The sequence below is a fragment of the Euleptes europaea genome, chromosome 8, assembly GCF_029931775.1.
Source record: "Euleptes europaea isolate rEulEur1 chromosome 8, rEulEur1.hap1, whole genome shotgun sequence".
Classification (NCBI taxonomy): Eukaryota; Metazoa; Chordata; class Lepidosauria; order Squamata; family Sphaerodactylidae; genus Euleptes; species Euleptes europaea.
The window spans coordinates 21504899-21530360 of NC_079319.1; the positions used below are offsets into that span (position 1 = coordinate 21504899).

At 43.8% G+C, this 25462-nt stretch overlaps 1 protein-coding gene across 1 annotated transcript in view; it reads left to right on the forward strand.

The window, feature by feature from the left end:
* Positions 1–1063: 1063 nt before the first annotated feature.
* ANGPT1 (angiopoietin 1) overlaps positions 1064–25462 on the forward strand; it is a 170224-nt gene continuing 145825 nt past the window's right edge. Inside the window, exon 1 of the mRNA XM_056854199.1 lies at positions 1064–1390. Coding sequence (XP_056710177.1) covers positions 1094–1390 — 297 coding nt within the window. The 5' untranslated portion in view covers positions 1064–1093. The remainder of the gene's footprint in view (positions 1391–25462) is intronic.

Sequence of the window (25462 nt, forward strand, 5' to 3'; positions counted from 1 at the left end):
TTTAAAGGCAGCATGCAGGTCTACGAGGGAAGATACTGAAAGAGAATTGCCTCTGTGGAAGCCTAAGGCACACACGGTATTGCTGGATCCATGCCCAGGGGTTTCAGAGACTGAATTTAATAAATCAAAAGTTTGATTGCTTGCATTTTCCCCATTATGCATGCAAGCGTTCTTGTCTCAGCAGGCAAAGAAATCATCTGATGAGCGATGTTTCCACAAGAATTGTTTGACAGCCTTTGCTTCTGTCTCTGCCACAGAAACCATTCCACTGCGATAAAAGAAGGGATCTTGCTCCAAGAAAGCCCTGCCTTTCCCCACATTCAGTGACGAGAATCACAGTCCACTCTTCTGATTTTGCATTCTCTGAAAGAATCACTTGGTCGCATACCCATTCTGATAGCGGAGATCCCCCCCCCATGTGCCCGTGGTCTGTGTGTTTACTTGGGGGTGGGGTGGGGAAGGGATTACAAGAAGCTCGGACCCTTTAAGTACATTTTAATAGTTCAGTCTGAGCAGAGGAAGTCTATTAAGGTGGACTGTTTGACTCGTTAAACTTTGTCAAAGGCTCTTAGCAGTTCTGTGTGCACCGAAGGAGCCGAGCGGGGCTTACATGATTGAGGTCATGCATCCAGCCAGAGTGTAAGATGATCCCTCTTTGCCATCCCATCAGCATGGGGACACGCTCGCACACACATTCCTGTCAAGTCATCTTGTGAAAGGCTGCTGGCTTCCAACTTGGCTCGAATGTGCAACCTTAATAAAACACGCTGAGGTCTCCGAGAAAAATAGCAGTTCAGCCGCAGCAAGGCTAGGAGACAGAGGCTGGGGGCTATCTCTGGGCTGCTGACTAAGGCAGCCTGCATGCTGAAGTGTAACAGAAAGGAAATGATAAATCTCAGCTATGTCATAAATTGCTCCTGTGAAGGATCATCTCTCCTGAAACGATAATTTTTGGGGGAAAGTCACAGCTATCTGAACTGAGCCCTGCTCATTCCCCTTCAAAGACAAAACGAAGAATTCATTTTTTTTTTAGAGGAAAAGAAAGTAGGGGAAACTAGTATCTCTAAAAGCAGAAAAGAAGAGGGCTAATAACATGACCCTTTTCCTTGGGTTTGCTCTCCTGGCTGCTCTCCTGGCTCACATTGGCTGCAATAACCAGCGCCGGGGTCCCGAGTCCAGTGCGAGAAGGTATAACCGGATTCAGCATGGGCAGTGCACCTACACGTTCATCCTTCCGGAACAGGATGGGAACTGTCGCGAAAGTACCACTGAGCAGTACAACACCAACGCTCTCCAAAGGGATGCCCCCCACGTGGAACAGGATTTCTCTTCCCAGAAACTGCAGCGCCTGGAGCATGTGATGGAGAATTATACTCAATGGCTGCAAAAGGTAAGCACCCAATCTGTCTTGCCGCTTCTCATGCGCCTGGAGAGATTCCTTAGGGACTTGTGCAGTGTGCCAGTTGTCATGTAAGCGGAACGTCATGGCTTGCACATTTTTTGAGAAATGCAGCTGTTCTAATGTGCTCTCTCCATGGTGGAATGACCGGTAATCGAAGCGGTCCAAACATTTCCGAAAAGTGTTTGTTTTTCAAAGTTCGATCTCTGTCAGCTTTTGGGATGTATTAGCAATCGGAGCTCAAAGCTAGAAACGTACCTGGGTGTGAAGGGGAAAGCATACTCTTAAAATATATTTCCACGCAACCATTTAAGAATGGTTAGAGTCCAGCTGTTAGAGATGAGCTATATGGTCAGTTGTTCAGACAACACATTCATCGCTGTGGATGCTTTAAGGTTGATGGGAAATTGTTGGTTTTAAAAAGTTGAAAATAACCCCTTATCAGCGGGGAACAAACTCAGCATTCCTTAATGAATGGTTTCAAAATAATCCAGTGCCTAGTGCTTTCTTCTGTGGTCCGGTTAAATGAAAGGTGACGCAGGTTAGAAATATCACTTATGTCCTTAATCAGAACAACTATGCTGGAATCAGATGTAATAGTCTGCATACATATATCTCTGTAGCACTGCAAATAGCTAAGTAAGAAGATACTTTTTATCCTGGACAGTCAGTCGCCAACATCTTGTAAATGAGCTTGTTGTTCGGAAGCACTCACTAGAACAGTATTAACAAGTGGTGTGTAAAATTGTGATTGATCTCAGGATCATCAGATCTCGGGATCATCAGATCTCGGGATCATCAGATCATTCTGAGGCTGTCTCACTCATCCACATCCCAGGCATGATCCCATCATTCTAAGAAACCAACAAAGGGTTGTATTATGTTACCACAGGCATGTAATTAGGGTTAAATTAATAGATACACCACTTCAATATATTGTGATGGTTTGTGTCACAACTGACATGTTAGAACCTGAGGGACAATTTTGGAGGAAACCCCTTGGGATTATTTGCAGACAACACTGTACATCAAGTACTGAATAGCCTTTTGCTGTTAAGATATGTGCTGCACAATCTTAAGCATGTTTAGTTACTGCATTTTGGGGGCAATTATAAAGATACTTAGGAAGTTAGGGCTGCTGCCTGAAATTGCACATTGGACTTTAGAAAGGGGAAAGTTTAAGAAGAGTCTGGGTTTTCTTTGTCATCAACTTTAGTTGATTTGATCATTGCTTTGAGCCTTAAAAAGCAAACCTTGTGCAGAACAGAAACTGCTTTTAAAAACTGCAGCACTGTTTTGTGTTTCAAGAGAGTTACCCCGCTGAATCGCATGGATGAGCTGGTGCCTTGTACTGCATTTGACCACTAGGGACCGAGCTAAGCCCATTGTTTTGCTGGTGAACAGTGAGAAAAAAGATGAGTTTCCAGAGTTAGGGAAAACTGAATTGCAAGCCGATTCGTGTGTTTTAAGAGAAAATAGAGAATGAACAGGCAGGAGTGTATCACCAAAGTTTTCATTCTTCACTGGTTACCTGCATTTTGAAAAGAGGTGAAAGGTCACCCATTGTGATCCTTAAAATTGGCAAGGGACAAAAAGATCACGCCTTCCTCCATAGAGTGAAAGAACCTGCTATGGGGTATGACTCACTGCTATCCAACCACCGAGCTCCATTATTACATCTCTGAATAATCCATTTGCTGGGTTGGGACTGTCAATGCGGAACATTTAGGTAGTAATTTTGCCTTCCAACGAATGAATAATGCTTAATTGCAAAACATATGTCACTGAAACCTATAACGCTCCAAATCTCAGATGTATGTCCCTTAAGGGTTTTTTTTTTAAGCAGTTGGTTAGAATAATATGGCATTTGAGTAATATATTGCTACAGACAGACTCAGTGAGAAATGTTGCTTGTTGCATGGCTATCACCCAAGTACAGCTGTGTTAAAACTTGGAAAGAAATGTATACTACGGCAATTGTGACTGGGTGTTCTCCTTGAGTCTCTGCTGTGATATATCACATTCATTAAAACTGTATGACAATAAAGTGTGCCAGAACATATCAGTATTCTCAGACCATACCTCAAAGAAAGACCTGTACACTTTTAGAAGGATACTGGCAGCATAAAAAGGGAATTAACGTATGTGTTGTTTAACTGTTAATTTGCTAATATTGAAGAAAGGTAGTTTGATTTTTTTTTAATGCAGATTTTGGAAAACAAAACCAACATTTTAACGCCTTTTTTGCAGTGAGCTGTCAGCTTAAATCTAACTGAAAATTTCCTTGCCTTTCTGCAAGCAATTAGGTTTCGGTATCTTCCAAGGAAATCTGCATATCTATTGTTTGCATTGACAGTGATTGGTGGTGGTGGTGTGTGTGTGTGTGTGTGGGGGGGGGGGGACCAAAGAAGCTTTGGCCAAAAGAACCAGAAGGTGATGACTTGGTAAATGTATTTACCCTTTTCTGAGAAGCATTTATTTTAACAAGGATAACTTCCTTCGTTGTTTAACCTCGGGTTTCGTATCTGCCATGTTTGCCTAACAGTGTCAAATAGACTGCCCAAGTAATGGGCTTTCATGCAACACAGAAATGCTTAGGTTGTAATTTCATTGTTTAAAGATTGTTGGGAAAAATAGCTGTCTGGATATTTATTTATTTTTAGCTTGGCAACTGTTCAAGATTCTTTCCCCCTTCGTACAGAACTGAACCAAATGTATGGTACCATTAGAAATGCAGATGGTTTCACAAGTGTGCAGATGTGTGCATGGTATTCATTTAATCCCTGATCTATGCAATGCTGCTGATAGTTACAAGTGGATAAAGGAGAAGGTTGGCATTGATACTGCCAGCAATTTTTGTACTTCTTTCAAACCATTTTATAGAATGCTGAAACCAAAGACTCACTCACAAATATAGTCTCCGTGTTAAGAACAAATCAGTGGTTCATCCACCAGATTCTAAATTGAGAATGGCCCTGATAAGGTGCTTTCGTATCGGTTGCATGCAGTGGCAACACAGGGAAATTCTGTTTCCTCCCCTGTAATTTAACTGTCTTGACTAAGTAATCAGTGTGTGTTTAAATAAACTTCTCCATATACACTACACCTGCTTAGCAATTGGAACTTCAATGGACTTAGAAAGGTGTAACTCTGCCTAGGACAGCAGAGTCAGTTAGCTTTCATAGCTGGGTCCTGTCTAGGTCTGATTCTCTATTTAGTGCTGATTTTAGAGCTACATTACTATATGCTTGTTCTTTTATATTTCCTTCTGTTTGGTTCCCACTATGGCTTTAGTGTTACCATGTATGATTTAAGGGCACCTTGGATTTTAAATGATGGTATAGTTTTAAGTTGTATACGATGCTCGGTTTTAATTGTGTAAAACTGTTGCAAGATACTCTGAGCCTATTTGGTCAGGAAAGGGTGGCTTAAAAGTCTAATAAGTAAGTAAGTAAATAAATGAATAATATGCATTCTGTGCAGGATTCACATACTAAATGGAGCAGCAACTCTAGAACAAGGTTACAATTAAGATTTAAGTTAATGTTTCTTAAGAAATATATACACAGAGACACAATGGAGCTCTTCTAATGCACATGTACTTTATCCAATTTTTCTGTGTCCAGTAGATAACAAATTTGCCCTGTGCATGCCATAGTTTTTGTAAATAATGCTTTGTCATTGTGATTACGGATTATGATGGCTTAATAACTCCACCATCTGCCGCCTAAGGAAGCATATTCAGCTAATAATTAATTAGAATCTGAGCAGACATGCCCTTCTTCTTAACCTTGGAAGGGTAGCTAATCTGAACACAGTCTCCTCCGACTTCTGGACCTGAACTGGTGTTTGGCATCAGTTTCCAATTCCAGGTGTATTGTCATCTTTAACCGTCCACTCCCCCTGGACAGTGAGGGGAGAGAGTGACTCAGCACATATGTTTCTGACATAGCACAGGCACATTCCTACAGCACAGTGTTGTCCCTAGTTGACATTTCTGTGCATGGTGTTTCCCTCAGTCGCACTGCTGACACACTGGCTTTGGGGAGAGCTCTCATGCTATGCAGATGAGGGTTCTGCCTGCCTGGGCCATTCCATCGGTGGGACATGAGCATCCTACCTCTGGAGTCCATTGTCCAGAGTCGCCATAAATTGGCTGTGACTTGACGCCACTTTCCACACCACCAGTACATTGCAGTCTGTGCAGTGTAGAGGTGAGAGAACTGGAACAAGATTGAGGAAACCTGGCTTCAAATCCCTGCTTAGTCATGATGCTTATTGAGTGACCTTGGGACAGTCACTTTCCTACAGCCCAGTGTGTCTCATGGTGGTAAGGAGAAAGTTGGAAGCAGAAGAACTTTGTACAGTGCCCTAAACTCCTTGAATTAGGGATAAATATGTAACAAAAATGAATCTGGCTTACAATCTGCAAGAATAAACTAATATTCCTGACTACTACTGGAAATGTATTGTTCCCGATGTAACAATTTGACTCTAGTATATGGAAGAGCAGTGGAGCTGCCATTGGCCAACACTCCATCTTGTTTCAGGCTTGCCTTGCTTTGTTTCATTCAGGAATTTCATTTGTTTCATCTATTCCTGTTTACGAGGCACTGTCTGCATTTTATGGCACCTGGGAAATCATTGTGGCCAACCGTGTTGCTATTTTTGCCTTTTAGAATGCCTTGTTAATGTTTTGTTAGCAGGCACAATTGGAGTTGTCGCCATTTTTCAAGAGTTAACTTCCTCTCGAGAGTCTGTAGAAGTTGGGAATGAATCTGTCAGCAGCATACTATTTCTGCATAAAGCGGCGTTATCTGGATACATTTGGAATGCTGGGCACGGTTCTGGTTGAAGAATCTCAGGATACCAGAGCTCTGGAAAAGGTGCAGAAAAAGGCAAGCATCCTATTTGTTTCTGGGCACAAAGGTCTTGCCTTTCAGACCCTAAAGAGCCTACGATCGGGGTGCTTGAAGTACACCATCTCATACAGTTCTGCCTTCCAGTTGAGGTCATCATCTGCAGCTCTGCTCTGTGTGTCTCCACTGATGGAAATAAGGTGGGTGGCAACGGTGGGACGTGGCTTATTGGTGGTGGTGTTCTTCCCCTATCTTTCAAATGCCTGTAGCAGTAGAAATGAGCAAGAGCCTAGTAGCACCTTAAAGACTAAGAGCCCATTCCTGAGGGGGGGGGGATAGGTGGGTGGCAACCGGGAGTGGCGCAGCCGCACCGCCTCCTCAGAGGCTTCCCGGCCTCTGCAGAGGCAAAAAATGAATAAAAAAATTAATAAACCCCACAAGATGGCACAGCCACACCGCAGTTCAAGGGGACGTTCCCTGGAAAGGTTAGGAAGCTGCCCAAAGGCAGCTCCACCCCAGGAATGCCCCCCCCCCGTGCCGGGGTGGGCTTTCCCTTCCAGGCCTGTGGCTCTGGATGTCAGGGGGGTTGCCCCCGCGCCGGCATTGGTGCCACTGAATTCCATGATAAGGCGGCACTTATGCTGGTGTGGGGTGATGCCAGCTTCGGGCCTGGCTGCCCCAAAATTTCTGGCAGGGTATGAGCTTTCATGAGTCACAGCTCAATTCTTCAGATAACTTGTTCAAATGCCTGGTCAGAACAGATTAATTTTTTTAGGCTTTGACGAGTTTTTGGTCCTGACCATTTTACAAACTGTTTTACTAAGTATTCCTTGTGGTATTTTATTAGTTGTTTTGTGTTATGGACTTCATCTGGATTTTGGTTCTGCCCTGATTTCATTCACTTTCAACTGTCATGCTAATTTCTGTTTTATGCGGGGCAGGGGGGCTGGCTGTTTTATGATCCGTTTGCTGCCGTTGGTTATTTTAAAATGGTTATCAATTGTTTTATTGTTATTTTTTATGGGTTTTAAATATGTTGTAAGCTGCCTCAAGCAGGTCTCCTGTAGATACGGCCAAGAAATAATCCAGTTGAGGCATACATATGTTGGGTTTTTCCCTTAATCATTAGTTTATTTATAAATATATTTGTATTATACGCGAGACAAGCGTTGCTAGGTGCCAAACCACCATCATGCCATGAAATAGTGCAAGCAGAAATTTGTTTCACTACAGCAAAAGAAGCATCTTACTCTTAGACAGTCATTGGTTTGCCCTGCTTCCAACATACAATGCCCAAAAAGTCCCCTGACCTCATTTCCTGCAGAAAAGTAGAAGGGAGAAGCAAGTACTAAGTGTGTGCACTGGAAAAAAAAATCTGTAAAAATTCAGATTTGGATTCTGGGTAGGACACTGATATTGTAATACCAGATTTTCATCTATTTTGATACTAGTCTGACTTTGTTTATTTCTCAGATTTCCATATGTATGGGTCCACTGTTTCATATGGGGGAATAAAGGATCTTTTGTGTTTTTAGGGTATTTTTTGTGTTTTTAGAGCAAATAAGTCCTTCCAGAGAGAGGGCTGTATATGACATATATGTCACTTGGTTGAGCCAGGCCACGCCTCACCAGCCCAGATCAGGACTGGAGGTGGGCTGCCTTGGATGGCTCGTGGATAGGGTTGCCAACTGCCAGGTAGTAGCAGGAGATCTCCTGCTAATTCAACTTATCTCCCGCCGATAGAGATCAGATCACCTGGAGAAAAATGGCTTCTTTGGCAATTGAACTCTATGACATTGAAGTCCCTCCCCTCCCCAAACCCTGCCCTCTTCAAGCTCCAGCCCCAAAATCTCCCACCAGTTGCGAAGAGGGACCTGGCAATCCTACTCATGGACCGGATAAGAGCTCTCAGGGGGGCTGGATCCAGCCTGCGGGCCTTATGTTTGACTCCCCTGATTATTATTACACACTCTTACATAATAGCCAGGTACAGATGTCTCCCCCCATGCGTTGACCCACCACATTGGGAGGAAGAGTGAGCATGAGTGCCCTTGCCCTACCCCCTGCAGGATTTCCTGGTGTCCATCGAGTGTGACCATGCAGAAGAAGCGGCCACATGAACACTCCCTTCCTGTGATCAGCAGTGTTCTGAAAGTAGCATTGCCGATCGTGGGGAGGGAGTATAGAAGCTGCCACTTTCTCTGCGCTGTCCACTGTGCACGCCATCTGGTCAGCCAATCACATGGAGGTAGGGGCGGGAGCAGCATGTTTATGCTTGCTCTCCTTCCTCATGTGCTAAGTCAACACAGGTGGGGGGGAAGTATTCTGTACCAGGCTTCTGAGATTGTGTCAGAGGTTGGGGCAATCTGGGTTCAAATCCCCACTCTTCCATGGAACACTCTAAGTGAATTTGGGGCCCTCGTTCTCTCAGTCTAACTTGCCTCACAGAGATACTGTGAGGGTAGAGTGCAAGAGGAAAGAACCATGTAGGCTGCCCTAAGTTCCTAAGTTCCATCAAGGAAGACCAGGGTAACCCCCCCCCCCCCGAATAGATAGACAGATGGCAGGATATTGTGGCAGCCGCCACACTATTTTTAAGATGCCACTGAAGTAACACCCACCTGTTGTTGATCTCTTTTGTTCCATGGAAAGTGGTTGGCATGACACAGCTGGGTGGGAATGATTCCAAAACTGATCTTTTTAGGGATGTTACTGAATATTATGGGAGGGAAGGCAGCATGGTATAGCCCAGTCTCATCAGATCTTGGAAGCTGAGCAGGGTTGGTGCCTAGAAAGAAGGCCACCAAGAAAGACTCTGCAGAGGAAAGCAATGACAAACCACTTCTGCTTCTCACTTGCCTTGAAAGCCCCTTGCCAAGATAGCCATAAGTCAATTGCGCCTTGACGGCATATGTGTACATACAGACTGAATTTTAAGAGTAACATTTCCTGCTGGAATCCTTATATTTGCAACCAAGGATAGAACCAGGCAGCCGATACAAATATATAGCATCCACATTGTCTCAAAATAATAGCGCACCCTTGAGTTCCAGAGTAAAATTGTTGGCTGCTTTTATCGTTGAAAACATCTATTCATGCTGGATTTTTTCCCTTAAGCCTTTTTATTAATTCAGATTCCAGTAACCCACAGAGAGACTCTACACAACACAAGTCAAGTGATCTTCAGCAAAGAAATGCTTTAAGGATTGGTGGACAATGAAAAGAATACTCATTTGGCAACAATTTAAAAACAAGTGGAAGTATCAAAAGTTTCTATTAAAGCCATTTTCTTTCCTTATTTTTTGTTGCATCACCATGTTTTGTTGCATTTTAGTCTCTCCAAATATTTCCCAGGCTTTGATGGAAAGCCCTGTCACAATGGGCCATCGAACCGCCAATTATTTATTTTCATTAATAACAGTGGTAGCTTGGCGCTTTGTGGTAACACTAAATCATGCAAAGCTATCTATCATCACACTTGTCCCTAGAATGTTGCCCTGGGATTTTCTCTGGAAGAACTTATTGGCCCTAGAGCAGCAATGTACACTTGTTGAAACAAGTTGGGCTCCTGAGTTGCTAGTGTGATGGAGAAATGGTATGCATTTACCCCACACCAGCAAAGAAAAGATCTGTACGTGCAGGCAGGTTCCCTCTTTCATGTCAGATGCCATTGTGCATTTAGATGCGTAGCCACAAACACATTCAGATGCTGTTGAAACAGATGCATCTTGTGATGGGAAAAATAGATGCACCTCCCCATCTGTTATTGCGCTCAGCTGTTTACATGGGAATAGAAGTGGCACAGACCGTTAACTTCTACAACTTCCAAATTCGAGTCCAGCAGCACCTTAGAAACCAACAAGATTTTGGGGGTATAAGCTTTCATAAGAACTTAAGAACATAGGAAGAGCCCTGCTGGATCAGACTAGTGGCCCATCTAGTTCAGCATTCTGTGTCACACTGTGGCCAACCAATTCTTCTGGAGGTCCAGCAACAGGGCATAGAGGCCAGGGCCTTCCCATGATATTGACTCCTTGTAATGGGATTCAGAGGTTCACTGTCTCTGCATATGGGGGCTCCCTTTAGTTGCCATGTAGGGTTGCCAACCTCCAGGTAATAGGTGGAAATCTCCTGCTATTACAACTGATCTCCAGCCGATAGAGATCAGATTACCTGGAGAAAATGGCTGCTTTGGCAATTGGACTCTAGGGTATTGAAGTACCTCCCTTCCCCAAACCCTGCCTTCCTCAGGCTCCGCCCCAAAAACATCCTGCTGGTGGTGAAGAGGGACCTGGCAACCCTATTGCCATGGCTAGTAGCCACTGGTAGACCCTTCCTCCATGAATCTGTCTAATCCCCTTTTAAAACTGTCTTTGCCTGTGGCCATCACTACTTCCTCTGGCAGTGAATTCCACATTTTAATTACTCGCTGTATGAAGAAGTATTTCCTTTTGTCCATCCTGAATCTAGTCAAAGCTCTCTTCGACAGATACCATCAGATAATCCATCAAATAATCTAGCTGTTCTTCTGCAGACCAACATGGCTACCCTCTGAAACTTTCTGCAACTTCTGCAAGCTAACCTCTTCAGTTCTTTGCAGTTTTTAGCATAGACATAATTGTATGAGGGCATGATCACTCCATGCATCTGATGAAGTAACCGGGCCCAATTTAAATAAAAGGATTGATGGGTGGAAGAGCCACGTGTTTGTCCCCCTGTCCCACAAAACCTTGGAATTTTGGGGAAAGAAGTCTGCTTATGAACTCTGTGGCTTGGCTTCATCTCTCCTTCTGCTTCTTCTGCTTCTTCTTTTTTAAAGGCTCAATTGCTGTGAGTTACTTGTGGTCTTGGCACTGGTTGTGTAGCTGAAAGACTCAGGAGAAGAACCACAAACTTTTAACCGCTGTGCGAATGCTGTTGTTCTACCACTACTCATAACTTGTTCTAAAAGTTATGCTTTTCATATCATACAGTTCTTTCCCACCTTGACTGTCTATGGAGAAGGAACTTTTATTGGAAAAACTAGTGTTGCCAACCTCCAGGTACTAACTGGAGATCTCCCACTATTACAAATGATCTCCAGACGATAGAGATCAGTTCACCTGGAGAAAATGGCTGCTTTGGCAATTGGACTCTATGGCATTGGTCCCTCCCCTCCCCAAACTCCTTCCTCCTCAGGCTCCACCCCAAATATCTCCCACCAGTGAAGAAGAGGAACTTAGCAACCCTAGGAAAAACTGCTACCAGTGCAATTCCTGAATATATGGTCTCTTTGCATATGAAACTATATGCACATTATAATATGGACCATTTGTCTTAATTATTTATTTTCTTAAAATATTTATTTCCCTCAATTCTTCATGGCTCAAAGTGGTTTAAATTTAAACCACTTTAAATTTAAAATTTAAAACCAAGAGACTAAAACCCCAGGCACCCCCTCCCCACACTATGGATTTATTTACATTAGCCTACAGTATTTCTAGGCTGTTTTCAAACCAGAAAAGTTCTGAAGTGAAAATTGAATTTCAAATAAAAAACTTGGTGGAATAAACATTTCTTCATCTGCATGAAAAAGGGTAGAAGAGAGGAAATAAGATGAACCTGTCGGGGAAGGAACTAGTTCCAACAATTCTGGAGTGAGTGCAGAGTAGGCCCTGCTTCTACTGGGGGTCAGTGTTACATTAACTTAAGATAGAATTGTTGTGAGAGCCCCTTCAACAGATCTTGAAATATCAAAGGGTTCCTATGACAATAGATGCTCCTGATAGTGCTTTGGGCCCAGACTATTGAAGGCTTTAAAAATCAGAACCTAGAACCTGAAAGTATTTATTTATGCCCCCCTTTCTCTCAGGTGAGGATCCAAAGCATCTTTGATTTTATTGAAAAGCTGGAGGGGGCGTTGGATAGGGGTCATAGTCCTGGGAGGTTAACCTTTTCCTACTAGGGTTGCCAACTGCCAGGTAGTAGCAGGAGATCTCCTAATTCCACTGATCTCCAGCCGATAGAGATCAGATCACCTGGAGAAAAAGGGCTGCTTTGGCAATTGAACTCTATGGCATTGAAGTCCCTCCCCTCCCCAAACCCTGCCCTCTTCAGGCTCCGCCCCAAAATCTCCCACCAGTTGTGAAGAGAGACCTGGCAACCCTATTTCCTACCCATATGATTTTCCTGACTTAAATCACTCTTCCCCTTCCCAAGCTACAATTTTGTTGTTCTGGGGAAAATAATGCAGGCATTCTTATGTTTTCCTTAGTGGGAAATATGTTTCAGATCTATGTTTTTGTAGATTACAGCTACAGATGGCGAGAGGGTTGCCAGGCTGACCCTGGCAACTGGTAGGAGGGGTGGGGATTTGTTGGGGGGCGGTGTTGCGAGCATAACAATGCCACTTCCAGGAAAAACCCATAGAGTTTCCAGTGATTCCCAGAGCTACCACTGTTACCTCTGGGTTTTCCCTGGAAATGGTATCATCACACTCCCGATCCTAGTAAGTTTGGCAGCCCAGGATAGTGAACATTTCTTAAGTTCTTTGAGGTCTTAATGTTTCTGCATGCTGAGGCAGGAACATAGTAGTGTCATGTGGGACTTGGTGTCCATTATTCCTCCCAGATTGAGGAATAATTGAAGTAAACCCTGGCTTTATTTTGAGTGAATTTTATCCTGTAACTTGTGAAGTATATGAAACGTCTGACCTTCCAATTTAGTCTTGGGCAGTATTTTATATAGCTGCAGAGGCCCCAGGAATAAGAGTTAGAATGCTGTCCTAAGCAATGTTTTAAATTGTTTATCCTTCAGAAATATAGCCTACTTGCCCTTTGCATCGTCTTATTTATGCGTGCTCTAAGCTTGTCAGCCAAAGTGTTCAAGAAAAAATTAACTTCCTAAAGATATCATCTCAGGATTAAATACACTGTCCTTGTCCTGGTCCGATCTTAGGAACAGCTGTTCGGAGCATCAATTCTCACTTCCCCAGTAAAACACTGGAGTGACCCTTCTGAAGGGGAAGAAATTAATAAGATGCCAATACCTTTGGAGATCTGGCCTTGCAAGAGGAGGGGATTCTAAATGTCTGTGCAAATATAATATGTAATATGTACCAAGGGTTTTTTAAATCCAGTTCTGTTTGCTTTTGTGCCATGGACCTAGATTTTATGGTTTCAGAAAAAGTCGGTGCCTCTTTGAGCAGAAATTTTGGCTCAGAGAATATCACCCTAGGCTCATGAAGATAATTCACAGTGGGTAGCCGTGTTAGTCTGTCTGCAGTAGTAGAAAAGGGCAAGAGTCCAGTAGCACCTTAAAGACTAACAAAAATATTTTCTGGTAGGGTATGAGCTTTCGTGAGCCACAGCTCACTTCTTCAGATACAGCTAGAATGTGAATCCATCTGTCTTTAAGTAGAGGAGAGTGAATTCAGACAAACAGTAGTATGTATAGGGCTGTTGAAAAAAAACGGTAAAATTCGGATTTGGCAAAATTCTGCCCGTTTTTATTTGGGAAATGCCGAAGTCCGAACTCCCCCGCTTTGGGTCCATGCAATTCGGCATGAGATCCGGAGTTCGGGGAAAAATTCGGCCGAATAAAGCCATTAAAAACACAATTGCGCCTTTCCATGGCTCCGGGGGGCATTTTTGGGGGTAGAGGTCCCAAACTTTCAGCATAGCTTGAGGGGACTCTTCTTACAAGAACCCCCAAGTTTTGTGAAGATTGGGTCAGGGGGGCTGAGATATGGGCCCCGAAAGGGGTCCCCCTGCTTAATGTGCATCTCTGGCAATGGGGGTTTGCAATTAGCAGAGCTTGCCCCAAAGCTCCCAGCCCCAACAAACAGCTGAGCTGGGGGGAGCAAGGGCGGGGCAGGTGCGAAGAAGTTTGCAAACCATGCAAAGCAACACGTTTGCAACCATGCAAACCATGCAAAGCAACACGTTTGCAACCATGCAAAGCAACACGTGATGCCTGGGAGTTTGCAAACCATGGAAAGGGACAGAGGCAGGCTAGCTATGCATAAGGAGCAGGAGGGGGTGGAATTTCCCCTTTTTCATCAGACTCGGGACCAGGCAAATGCATTCTTTAAGTCACAATTTGAAAACAATTTTTGAGCAAGCATCAAAATAGACCTAACCGATCTTATGAATGAGGGAAAACCTGAGGACACACAACTGAAGCCCCCCCCTCAAACCAGGGAGAGAGAAACTCAGGGGCACACCCAAAAACCCCTTTGGCTTCCCCCCCACAGAAACTGCTCCCTCCCCCCACACACAGAGACTCTGTTTCCCCCCCCACACACACACACACAGGAGAAAAAATATATAGAGAAAAGCCCCAAAATGGGTCTTACTGTGGATGTCTTCTGTTCCATCTTCGCACCTGCCCTGCCCATGCTCCCCGCAGCTCAGCTGTTTGTCGGGACTGGGAGCTTTGGGCGTGGGAGGCAAGCGCTACTAATTGCAAACCCCCATTGTCAGAGATGCACATTAAGGGTGGGGGGGAACCCTTCTCGGCCCTATATTTTGCCCCCCCCCGATCTGGGGCCCATATCTCGCCCCCCGATCCAATCTTTACAAAACTTGGGGGTTCTTGCAAGAAGGGTCCTCTGAAGCTATGCTGAAAGTTTGGGGGCTCTACCCCCAAAAATGCACCCTCTGCAGCCATGGAATGGCTCGAATGTGCACACGCACCCCCCAAGGGGGATCTCTCTCTCTCACATGAACAGATACTCTCTCTTTCTCTCCCCGGGCCACACAGCAGCTGGGCTCATGCACTCAATCACCACTGATTGGCCAGAAGAAGACCCAGCTTGGCCACCGATTGGCCGTGGGAGAATGCTGCCTACTAACTGACGGTTATGCTGCTGCGCCGAACTCTGGATTTGCCTAATTAATTCATCGAACACCCCAAACTCGCTGAATTCGGCTCCCGTTTTCCTGCCTTTTTTGAGTTCGGTTCCATCCGAACTAAAAACCGCCGAATCAGGGGAAATTCGGCTGTTTTTCGGTTCAGGACGAACCGAATCGACAGCCCTAACTATGTAAATGTTAACAGTATGTAAATGTGAATAGCAGGCGTGATGGGATTAGGTGTGGTATGCAGAAGAGTCTGTGATGTCCAGGGGAGAGATGGGTGTGGAGAAATCAGCATTGGTAAAGAGCCATGAATGCAAGGTCTTTATTCAGCCAAGGTAAATGCATTGACTTTAGTTTGAATAAAAACTGTAATTCAGCAGTTTCTCTTTCTAATCTCCCTTTGAAATTCCTTTGTAAGAGAACTGCTACTCTTAAATCTGCAACAGGGGATGTCAGATACTTCCTTTGAGGAAATTACAGTCTAAAATCTGAGATGTGGAAGACGTCAAAGGGAATGCAAGGGAGACAAAGTCAGAGATAAAACTGGGAAAGAATATGTGTTCATTCATGTGTTCATACTCACATATCCCATCCACACCTTATTTAACAACCTACTCATTTTCAAACCACTATAAAAACAGAGTTAAGGAAATATAGATCTTTACCAATACGGACTTCTACTGTACTCATTGTAATCAACAATGCCCGAGAAGTTCAAAAAAGAGCAGCTGTTAGCTTTATCAACTTTTTTGGTGAGCTATAAGCTCCTTTGCCCTTTCACAGCTGTTATGGGGAAAAAGCTGAAACTTTGACTGTGATCTATAGTAACAGGGAAATGTATTGCTAGGTTTGGGGTTGCGAATAAATATTTTACACTCCTGCACAGCTTGGAAACATCAACTTGGGGAGAACCTCTAGGGCATTTCCTGAAAATGAAATTGTGTAAAACTGAAAACGTCTCTTTCAATAGTGCACCAAACACAGCAATATGGCAAACGTAGAATTACAAGATGGGGATGTGGATGTATAAAGTGTAGTTTTGTTGGTTCATTCACAAGAGTGCTTCCAAAATAATCATGCAGAGTGTCTGAAGTTTTATGAACGAAATGCTTCGGTTTTCAAACACTTGGGTTTGCTTTGTTCTCTGTCCACCAAGCAATAAATTAATGTGATGGAATATTGGAAGCTAGCTGCAGACCAAACTTCCCATTTTTATTCTTGGAGAATTCCAAGCTGGATTCCCTCAGCTTTCAAAATGCCACTGTGGTTTTGAATACAGTCTTGTAACTCACTCCCACTTTGGAGACATATCAACAACTGTAGCGGTATACTTATTTTGGGAGCTTTATTACAATCTTTTTTATGCAATGTAGTGCAAGTTTTCTAACATACATTTAATTTTCCATTGTAAATCAAAAGCACTTCATTTATTCGCATTCTGAAAAGGTTGTGGCTTCCTTGTCCTTAATTTGATAACTCTGCATAATAAAAGCATTTTATGTATAAAAGCTTTGGAAGCAAAACTCTGTTTTATGAAAGTCCAAAATGGCAATCAGGCAAAATGGCCATGAACCAGCTTTATTTTATGTGTTCTTTACATTTAGAGAATTTTCATGCTGCCTTTCAACATAAAGACCTTGAAGCGGCTTACAAAACAAAATTCACGAAAATAAGAATATAAACAACATGACAGCTATCAAATAAATGGAAACTACCAAGCAGCAGTATAAAATGCAATAATTAATGCTTAAAACAGTAGGTACACATGAACAGCCATGGAGGAACTAGAAAAGATCCTTTTGCTGGTGTCCAAGATCAAGTTAATTCATGCCATAGTATTCACCTTTAGTATGTATGGGTGTGAAAGTTGGACACTAAAGAAAGCTGGCAGGAAGGAAGTTGGTGTTGGAGGAGAGTATTGCAGATACCATGGACTGCCAAAAAATCAAATAAGTGGGTTCTAGATCAAATCAAGCCTGAACTCTCCTAGAAGCTAAAATGACTAAACTGAGGTTATTGTACTTTGGTCACATTATGAGAAGACAGGAGTCATTGGAAAAGACAATAATGCTAGAAAAAGTTGAAAAGCTGAAGGCAGCAGGAGAACAGGAAGACCCAACATGGGATTGATTGACTCTATAAAGGAAGTCTCAGCCCTCAGTTTGCATGACCTAAGTAAGGCTGTTAATGAAAAGATGCTTTGGAGGTCATTAATTCGTAGGGTTGCCATCAATCGAAAGTGACTTGACAGCACTTAGCACACACACACACACACACACACGAACACATGAAGCTATCTTGTACTGAATCAAACCATTCATCCATCAAGGTGAAGAGTCTGCTCTAACTGGCAGAAGCTCTATGAGGTCTCATGTAGAGGTCTTCACATCATGGGCTACCTGATCCTTTTTAACTGGAGATGCCAGGGATTGAATCAGTGACAACCTGCATGCATAGTAAATAGCCTAGCTTTGTACAATGGTTAATAACATTAAAAGCATGAGAGAATCAGCTGGACTACATGTGGCGGCTTAATGTTAACACTGATGCCCAGCCTGAGTGTGGTGGAGCTTGGGGGCACAAACTAAAGAAAGGCCTTCTCTCCCAATCTCACTTCCTAAACAAGGATACAAAGAGGAAGACTCCAGGGAGTGATCCTAATCAGCATGGAGGTTTATGTAGGAGAAATTATCCTCTAGGCACCCAGGCCTCAGGCAATTTATCACTTTCAAGGTTAAAACTAAGACCAGTACTTTGAATGGATCCCAGAAGTGCATAAGAAGCTAGCATCTGCTCACGGCACTCAATACCATTTAACAATCTGCCCGCCACATTGTGCACCAGCTTCGTCCAATTAAAAACCCACTTATCATATTACCCTTAGATAACACAAAGCAGTATTGCCATTTTCTTTGCAGATCATTCATTGGGGAAATTCTTAGATATTTCAGTGATATGAGGTCATGAAATATATAGGAGGGGGTTTGGCCTAGGGGGAGGCATGAAGCAACTTGGTATCAGACTAGAGAGACGATGCTTAGATCCTGGTTATGGGTGAGATGGATTATACCCCTCCTCCTCCTCCTCTTGAGGGATCCTTCCTGCCAAATTTCAGACAGGTAGGAGAAAGAATCCCTGTTGTATAGGTAGAGTGAGCATAGGGAGGCGTTTGTCAAGGTGACCTGAGAGAGCTGGTGATGTGGCAGAGCAGGGACAAAAATAAAGTGTAATCGGTCAGGTCAAGCACCATGTTTAGCAGGAATGTGGAGACTACCTCTTTCTCTGGAGTGTAGGGAATACAATCAGGTAAGAGCCCAGCACACAGAGCCACTGTGCGACATTGGTGTAGGAGTTTCTACTTCCTTCTCAAAGGGCTGAATGCTGTCTTCAATGTAATATCATGATCCTAACTGAGGTTTGTCGTTTGTAGAGGCAGGCTCGGAAGTGAAAATCGCCCGGGTGCAAACCAAGCTGATCAACCATGCAGTGCTATGTTCTGCTGAGCCAGAACAGCATTTTCACGTTCTGTGCGTGTATTTTGCTTTGGTTATTCATGAAAAATTAATGCTTTGGTATACCTTTGTCTGTGTTTCGCGTGTTAAGGTGGATTTGAGTAAAGTAGCACGTTAGAAACCAACAAGATTTTCGGGGTATGAGCTTTTGAGAGTCAAAGTTCCCTCCCTCTTTAAGGTGCTACTGGATATGAATCTGCAGACCAACACAGTTAACTGTCCTGTTAAGGTGTAGCACCTGCCAAGGGACTGCTGCTTAAGTATGTAGGGATCTGTCTGGGAAGCAGGTCTACCCAAAGATGGGCTGCAGGCTCAGCAGTCAGGCAAGAGAGTGGGAGTCAGCACCTTGGTCAGCGTATTGTGGGAGCCTGTGACCTAGATTGCTCAGTAACCTTGAAAACAACTGTAGCATTGATGCATTGACTGCTGAGGGTTGAATCAGTGGAGCAGGGAGGTGTGTGTCCCAGACTCCGCCTTCCTGAAGGAGATCTGTTACCGTTTAAAGGCACAACTCTCTGTTCCTGAGATGTGCGTCCAAGCAAGCCTATGAGTCTCTAGCTGCCTCTGAGAAAGCTGAGATAACGAAGCTGAGATCTGTGGATCTCAGAGAATTTCCCGACAGGAATATGGATATGGGAGGAAAATGTCTCGGGGCTAAGGGATGAAGAGATCATGGCTCCAAAGGATCTCTTTCTATAGCAGAAGAGTTGACGAGGTGGCTAATTTCAGAGATGATCATGGGAGAGGGTCTTCCCAGTACTCCTCAACCCATTGCCAAAATGTCTGGCTTGTAGACCTGATAGGAGAAGAAAGTGTGAAAAAACCTACAAAGACTGACTGATAAAGATTCACGGCTGTACATTTACTGAGACAGCCTACAGGGACAGCTCGAGGAAGCTGTCTTGGGAGCAAAGGAGCTGTACATTCCACAAGCAAACGACATGGGAGACTCTTTGACCTGATTGAGTGAAAGCTTGGACTGAACCACTTTGCATATCATCTCTGAAAACCTTCCTCTTCAGCCTGTATGGTGACAACCTGTAGTTCTATTCTGATCCCTATCTAAAAGTCATATGGGTTAGGAAACAGTCTTACAAATAGTATGAAAATAGCTTCAGCCTGCTCTTTAGCTCACTTGTGGGGAAAGACTACCCTACTTCTTGCTCCCAGGATACTGGAACTTTTCTTGAGCTGTGTCCTATCGGCCGGTTCAGAGATTGCTTTGAGCTTTTTGCAGTGCTTGTTCTGTGATTGGGAAGGACAAGTTGGGGCTAGTGCATGAACCATTTTAGGATGTGTCTGGAGGCCATTAGAACCTGTTGATCATCCTGTTGGCTCTCCGTCTGTTTCCCTGGAGGGGTGTAACCCATTAGCCAAAATACTGCATTCAATTAAACCACATCCACTCTGTATTGACAGACTACAAGCATCTCCAGCTGTGGTCCTATTCTTTCTTGCTTGTAACTGAGAGGGATATTGGGATCACTATATGGGATATTGGATCACTCTCTTTCTGGAAAACAATAATCATGCTAATCTGTAGAGAAATGGATACACATTGTGTTACAACATAATGCATGGGATGAGTTTTGGATGAATAAGTCTTGGGTAGGTTAGGAAGTTGAATCAGATCCTGGCTGGCCTTTGTAATGCAAACGTCCCTTTATTTTCCTGGAAAGCTCATAAGTTGATGAGAGTTCTATCTGCATTTCAGCTTGATTTGAGTCAAAGCATTAACAATAAACGTGCATCGTTTAAGTCAGAGGAATGAAATGAGGGCTTTAGTTTCATGGAAAGGGAGAATCCTGCTCTCAGATGTAAGGAAATGAGATCAAATGTTACATCTGAAGCCGTCTTTTGAAGTGACGTAAGCTGGAGGCATTGGAATGATGCCAGGACATCTCTGCCAAGCTGAATGGAGGAAGAATAAAGCCACATCAGAGAAGCTACAGTATCACACACAATGTCTCGCTTTCTGTTGTTAGGAAGAGAAGGATTGCCCACCGAGCTAGAATTTTGTGATGCATGAAACCCCAAAACATGTGTAACTTAGTTTTAGCTAACCAGATTTCAGAGTGAGCATTTCCCCTCAAAAAAGTATCTTGGCCTGGGGAATGGGCTCCATTATACACGAGGACTTCATTTCGTCAGAAACTTCTCCAGTGTATCCTTATTTCATTGACTATGTCCAAAATTCATTCAGAACTGACTTACCTGTGGTTTATTGCTGTTTCTGGGCTCGTTTCTTTCTTTCTTTCTTTTTTTTAAAGACAGGAGGCTTCATGAATACCAATGGTGTACATCACTTAAAATAGCAAACAAAGAGCATTTTCCACATCACCAAAACTAGAAAGTGATTTCCCCATTAGTTAAAAAATATTTCTGAGGAAAGTTGAGTTATGGAAAGCAGATAGACTTGATACTGCCTTGGATAAACAACAATGGAAAATGCTTTCAAGATTTTCTAACCATCATTAATAAAACATTGGGGGAAAACAGGTGTGTGTTTTTTTTTTTAAATGATGGTACTTATCAGTACTGACTACCTAGAATCGAGTCTAATAGCACCTTAGAGATTAACAAGATGAGCGGGGGGATATGAGCTTTTGAGAGTCAAAGCTCCCTTCATCGGGTACAAAGATTTGACTGTTAAAATCTCATACCCCCAAAAATCTCATTGTTCTCCAAGGTGCTACTGTACTCGAATCTAGCTGTTCCAATGCAGACTAACACAGCTACTCTCTGCTATCAAATACCAAAACCTTTTTTGGGGGCCCTCCCAAGTCCTGAGGGGGGAACTTGTGGAAATGAGTGCAACTTTATATATGGTTCATTTTGTTTTTTGCCATCAAGTCACAGCTGACTTATGGTGACCCCATAGGGTTTTCAAGGCAAGAGACATTCAGAGGTGGTTTGCCATTGCCTGCCTCTGCATCACATTCCTCGTATTCCTTGGAGGCCTCCCATCCAAATATTTGCCTTGGTCAGGGGCTGAGAGTGCATGACTGGCCCAAGGTCACCCAGCAAGCTTCCATGGCATGAGTGGGGATTTGAACCTGAGTGTTTCCCATGTCCTAATCCAACACCTAAACCACTACACCACACTGACTCTCTTATATATGAGTACTGGCATCTTTTTTGTACAAAAAGGACTGGGAAAGAAGAAGGTCAAGTCATTTTTTTCCCATTTGCTTAACCTCCTGACAGTTGAATTCTAGGTAGAAATGAGCTTTGAACTATAAAAATCTGTTATATCAAAATTAGTACTTTTACAAAGACTTTTAATGGTGGCATCCTGTGGTTATTAATGTTCAGACATACACTCTTGCCTTTAGCCCCAACTTTGACTAGCTGTGCAACTTTAGGAATAAGAACATAAGAAAGTCAATGGTATCCGCAATACTCTCCTCCAACACCAAGGCCCCTCAAGTCCAGCAGTCTGTTCACACAGTGGCCAACTAAGTGTCTCTAGGAAGCCCACAAAAAATGACTGCAGCAGCATTATCCTGCCTGTATTCCACAGCACTTAATATAATGGGTATGCTCCTCTGATACTGTAGAGAATGGGTATGCATCATGACTAGCATTCATTTTGACTAGTAGTTGTGGATAGCCCTCTCCTCCATGAACATGCCCATTCCCCTGTTAAAGCCTTCCAAGTTGGCAGTCATCCCGACATCCTGGGGCAGGGAGTTCAACGATTTAACAACGCGTTGCATGAAGGAATACTTCCTTTTATTTGTTTACTTTCCTGGGAGTACGACTTATTGAGTAACATGGGACTTACTTCTGAGTAGATCCACCCAGAATTGCTCTCCATATCTTTATTTCAAAAGAAATACATATGTGGATTTTTTATCATAAATAACATCACACTAGCTAACCATAGTGGATCAAAGAGACAAGCAAATTATGTGAAAACAATTTATAACTCCCCCCCGCCCAATTTGCTCTGATTTTGTCCTGAACATGAAGAAAAATGTACTTCCTCTGATTATTATTTTAACTCATACTGGAAGGGGGGAAATCCCTCCAGAATACAAAAGGTTTTCTAACCTTCCTGAACAACAGATTTGGGAAATAAGCAAGTAAGATGAAGGATGAGGGTTCTTCTGATAATATACCACTTTTTTCTCTCTCCAATGCTCCCTGGAAATGCAATCTTATAATCACTGAAGGAAGAAAAACATCTCTGAAAATGAAGTTTCTAAAGTAAAATGTATTATTTAAAGTCTGGCTCATTGAGGTGTAATTGTTCTCAGATTCTCCTATGGACTCCTCCTCTGAAAATCCTGGTCCTTGTTGGAGGAAAGTTTTACGGATACCATGCTCCACCAAAAAGACAAATAAGTGGGTTCTAGATCAAATCAAGCCTGAATTCTTCCTAGAGCCTAAAATGACCAAACTGAAGTTATCGTACTTTGGTCACATTATGAGAAGACAGGAGTCACTAGAAAAGGCAATAATGCTAGTTTGAAGTTGAAGGCAGCATGAAAAGAAGAAGACCCAACATATGGATCAACTCAATCAAGGAAGTCACGGCCCTCAGTTTGTAAGACCTGAGCAAGGCTATTAATGATAGAACGTTTTGGAGGACATTAATTCATAGGGTTGCTGTAAGTCAGAAGTAACTTGACAGCACTTAACACACCAACACACACACCACTCACCTGTAGCAAAAAGATTGTATGTGTTAGTTACAGCAAATCAATGAGCCCAGGATGGTATAACTGATATTATTAGCTTCTGTAACAGTATTGTCCAAATGTTTATAGGGCAAAGTTGGCTGGATTTGGTTCTTGGGTTTGTGTCTTTATTAGGTGGTCCATGGTTGTTGATGAGAAGCTTGTTCTAGTTTGTCTGTAAGCAAGGAAAAGCCTGCTACCCAAGGCCTGTGAAAGAGAAATATCATTATCCAGGGGAGGTTATAGCTCACTGATGATGTGCTGAAGCGGTTTAAACTATGAGCTGTAGATTAGGGCTGTCAATTCGGTTCGGCCCGAACTGAAAATCAGCCGAATTTCCCTTGATTCAGCGGTTTTTAGTTCGGGAGGAACCGAACTCAAAACTGGCAGGCAACCGGGGGGGCCGAATTCAGCGAATTCGCGAATAAATTCGGCCAATTCGGGGCCGTCAGTAAGCAGCATAACCTTCAGTAAGCAGCATTCTCCTCCCCCGGCCAATCGGTGGCCAAGCTGGGTCTTCTTCTGGCCAAACAGTTAGGATCGAGTACTGGAGGAATCAGCTGATGTGCGGCCGGCCGGGGAAAGAGAGAGAGAGAGGGAAATCCTCATGTGTGTGTGAGGGGGTGCTTGTGCACATTCGCTCCTTTCCGTGGCTGCAGGGGGCGCATTTTTTGGGGTACTGACCCCAAACTTTCAGGGGTTATTCAGACAGGTTTTCTTAAGAGACCACCCAAGTTTTGTAAACATTGGGTCAGGGGGTCCCGAGATATGGGCTCCCCCCTTTTTTCTTTCCATGGCTGCAGAGGGCGCATTTTTGGGTGTGCCGACCCCAAACTTTCAGCGGACCATCAGACAAGGCTTCTTAAGATACCCCCCAAGTTTTGTAAACATTGGGTCAGGGCCCCCCGAGATATGGGCTCCACCCCTTTTTCCTCTCCCCCCTTTCCCATTTTCGTGGCTGCAGGGGGCGCTTTTTTGGGGCTGCAGCCCCCAAACTTTTATCATAGCTTCAGAGAATCCCTCTTAAGAGACCACCCAAGTTTTGTAAAGATGGGTTCAGTGGGGGCTGAAATATCGGCTCCCCCCCTTTTCTCTTTCCGTGGCTGCAGGGGGCGCATTTTTGGGTGTGCCGACCCCAGACTTTCAGCGGAGCTTCAGTCAAGGCTTTTTAAGAGACCACCCAAGTTTTGTAAACATTGGGTCAGGGCCCCCCGAGATATGGGCTTTCCCCTTTTCCCTATTGGGATGAATGGATCACCCTCGAGAGATGCATACATATGGATCTTATATTGGATACAAATGGAATCATATTGGATTACCCAGCCTCCCAGCCCCTCCTGCTGGAACAGAAGACAGCCACAGTAAGACCCCTTTGGGGGCTTTAATCTATATTTTTTCTTTTCTGTGTGTGTGTGTGGGGGAAAGCAGAGTCTGTGTGTGTGTGTGGGGAGGGAGCATTTTCTGTGGGTGGGGGGGGGGAAGCCAAAGGGGGCTTTTGCCGGTTCTGCCTGGGGTGTGTGTTCCCCCTCCAGTCTCTCTCTCCCTGGTTTGAGGGGGGCTTCATTTTTATGTCTTCAGGTTTTCCCTCATTCATAAGATCAGTTAGGTTATTTTGATGCTTGCTCAAAACTGGTTTTCAAATGGTGACTTAAAGAATGCATCTGCCTGGTCCCAAGTCCAATGCAAAAGGAGAAATTCCACCCCTCCTGCTCATTATGCATAGCTAGCTGCCTCTGTCCCTTTCCATGGTATGCAAACTCCCAGGTGTCAGGTGTTGCTTTGCACTGTTGCAAAGGTGTTGCATTGCGTGCTTGTGTTGCTTTGCAGTTGTATTGTTTTGCAAAATTCTTCACACCTGCCCCGCCCTTTGCATGTTTGCAAAGGTGTTGCTTTTCAGTTGTGTTGCTTTGCAAAGTTCTTAGCACCTGCCCCGCCCTTGCTCTCATCAGCTGTTTGTCGGGCCGGGAGCTTTGTGCATGGGCGGCAAGCTCTGCTGAAAGATACACATTAAGGGTGGGGGGGACCCCTTTCAGGGCCCATATCTCAGCCCCCCCTGACCCAATCTTTACAAAACTTGGGGAGTCTTTCAATATACGTCCTTTGAAGCTCTGCTGAAAGTTTGGGACCTCTAAGCCCAAAAATGCCCCCCCAGAGCCGTGGAAAGGCG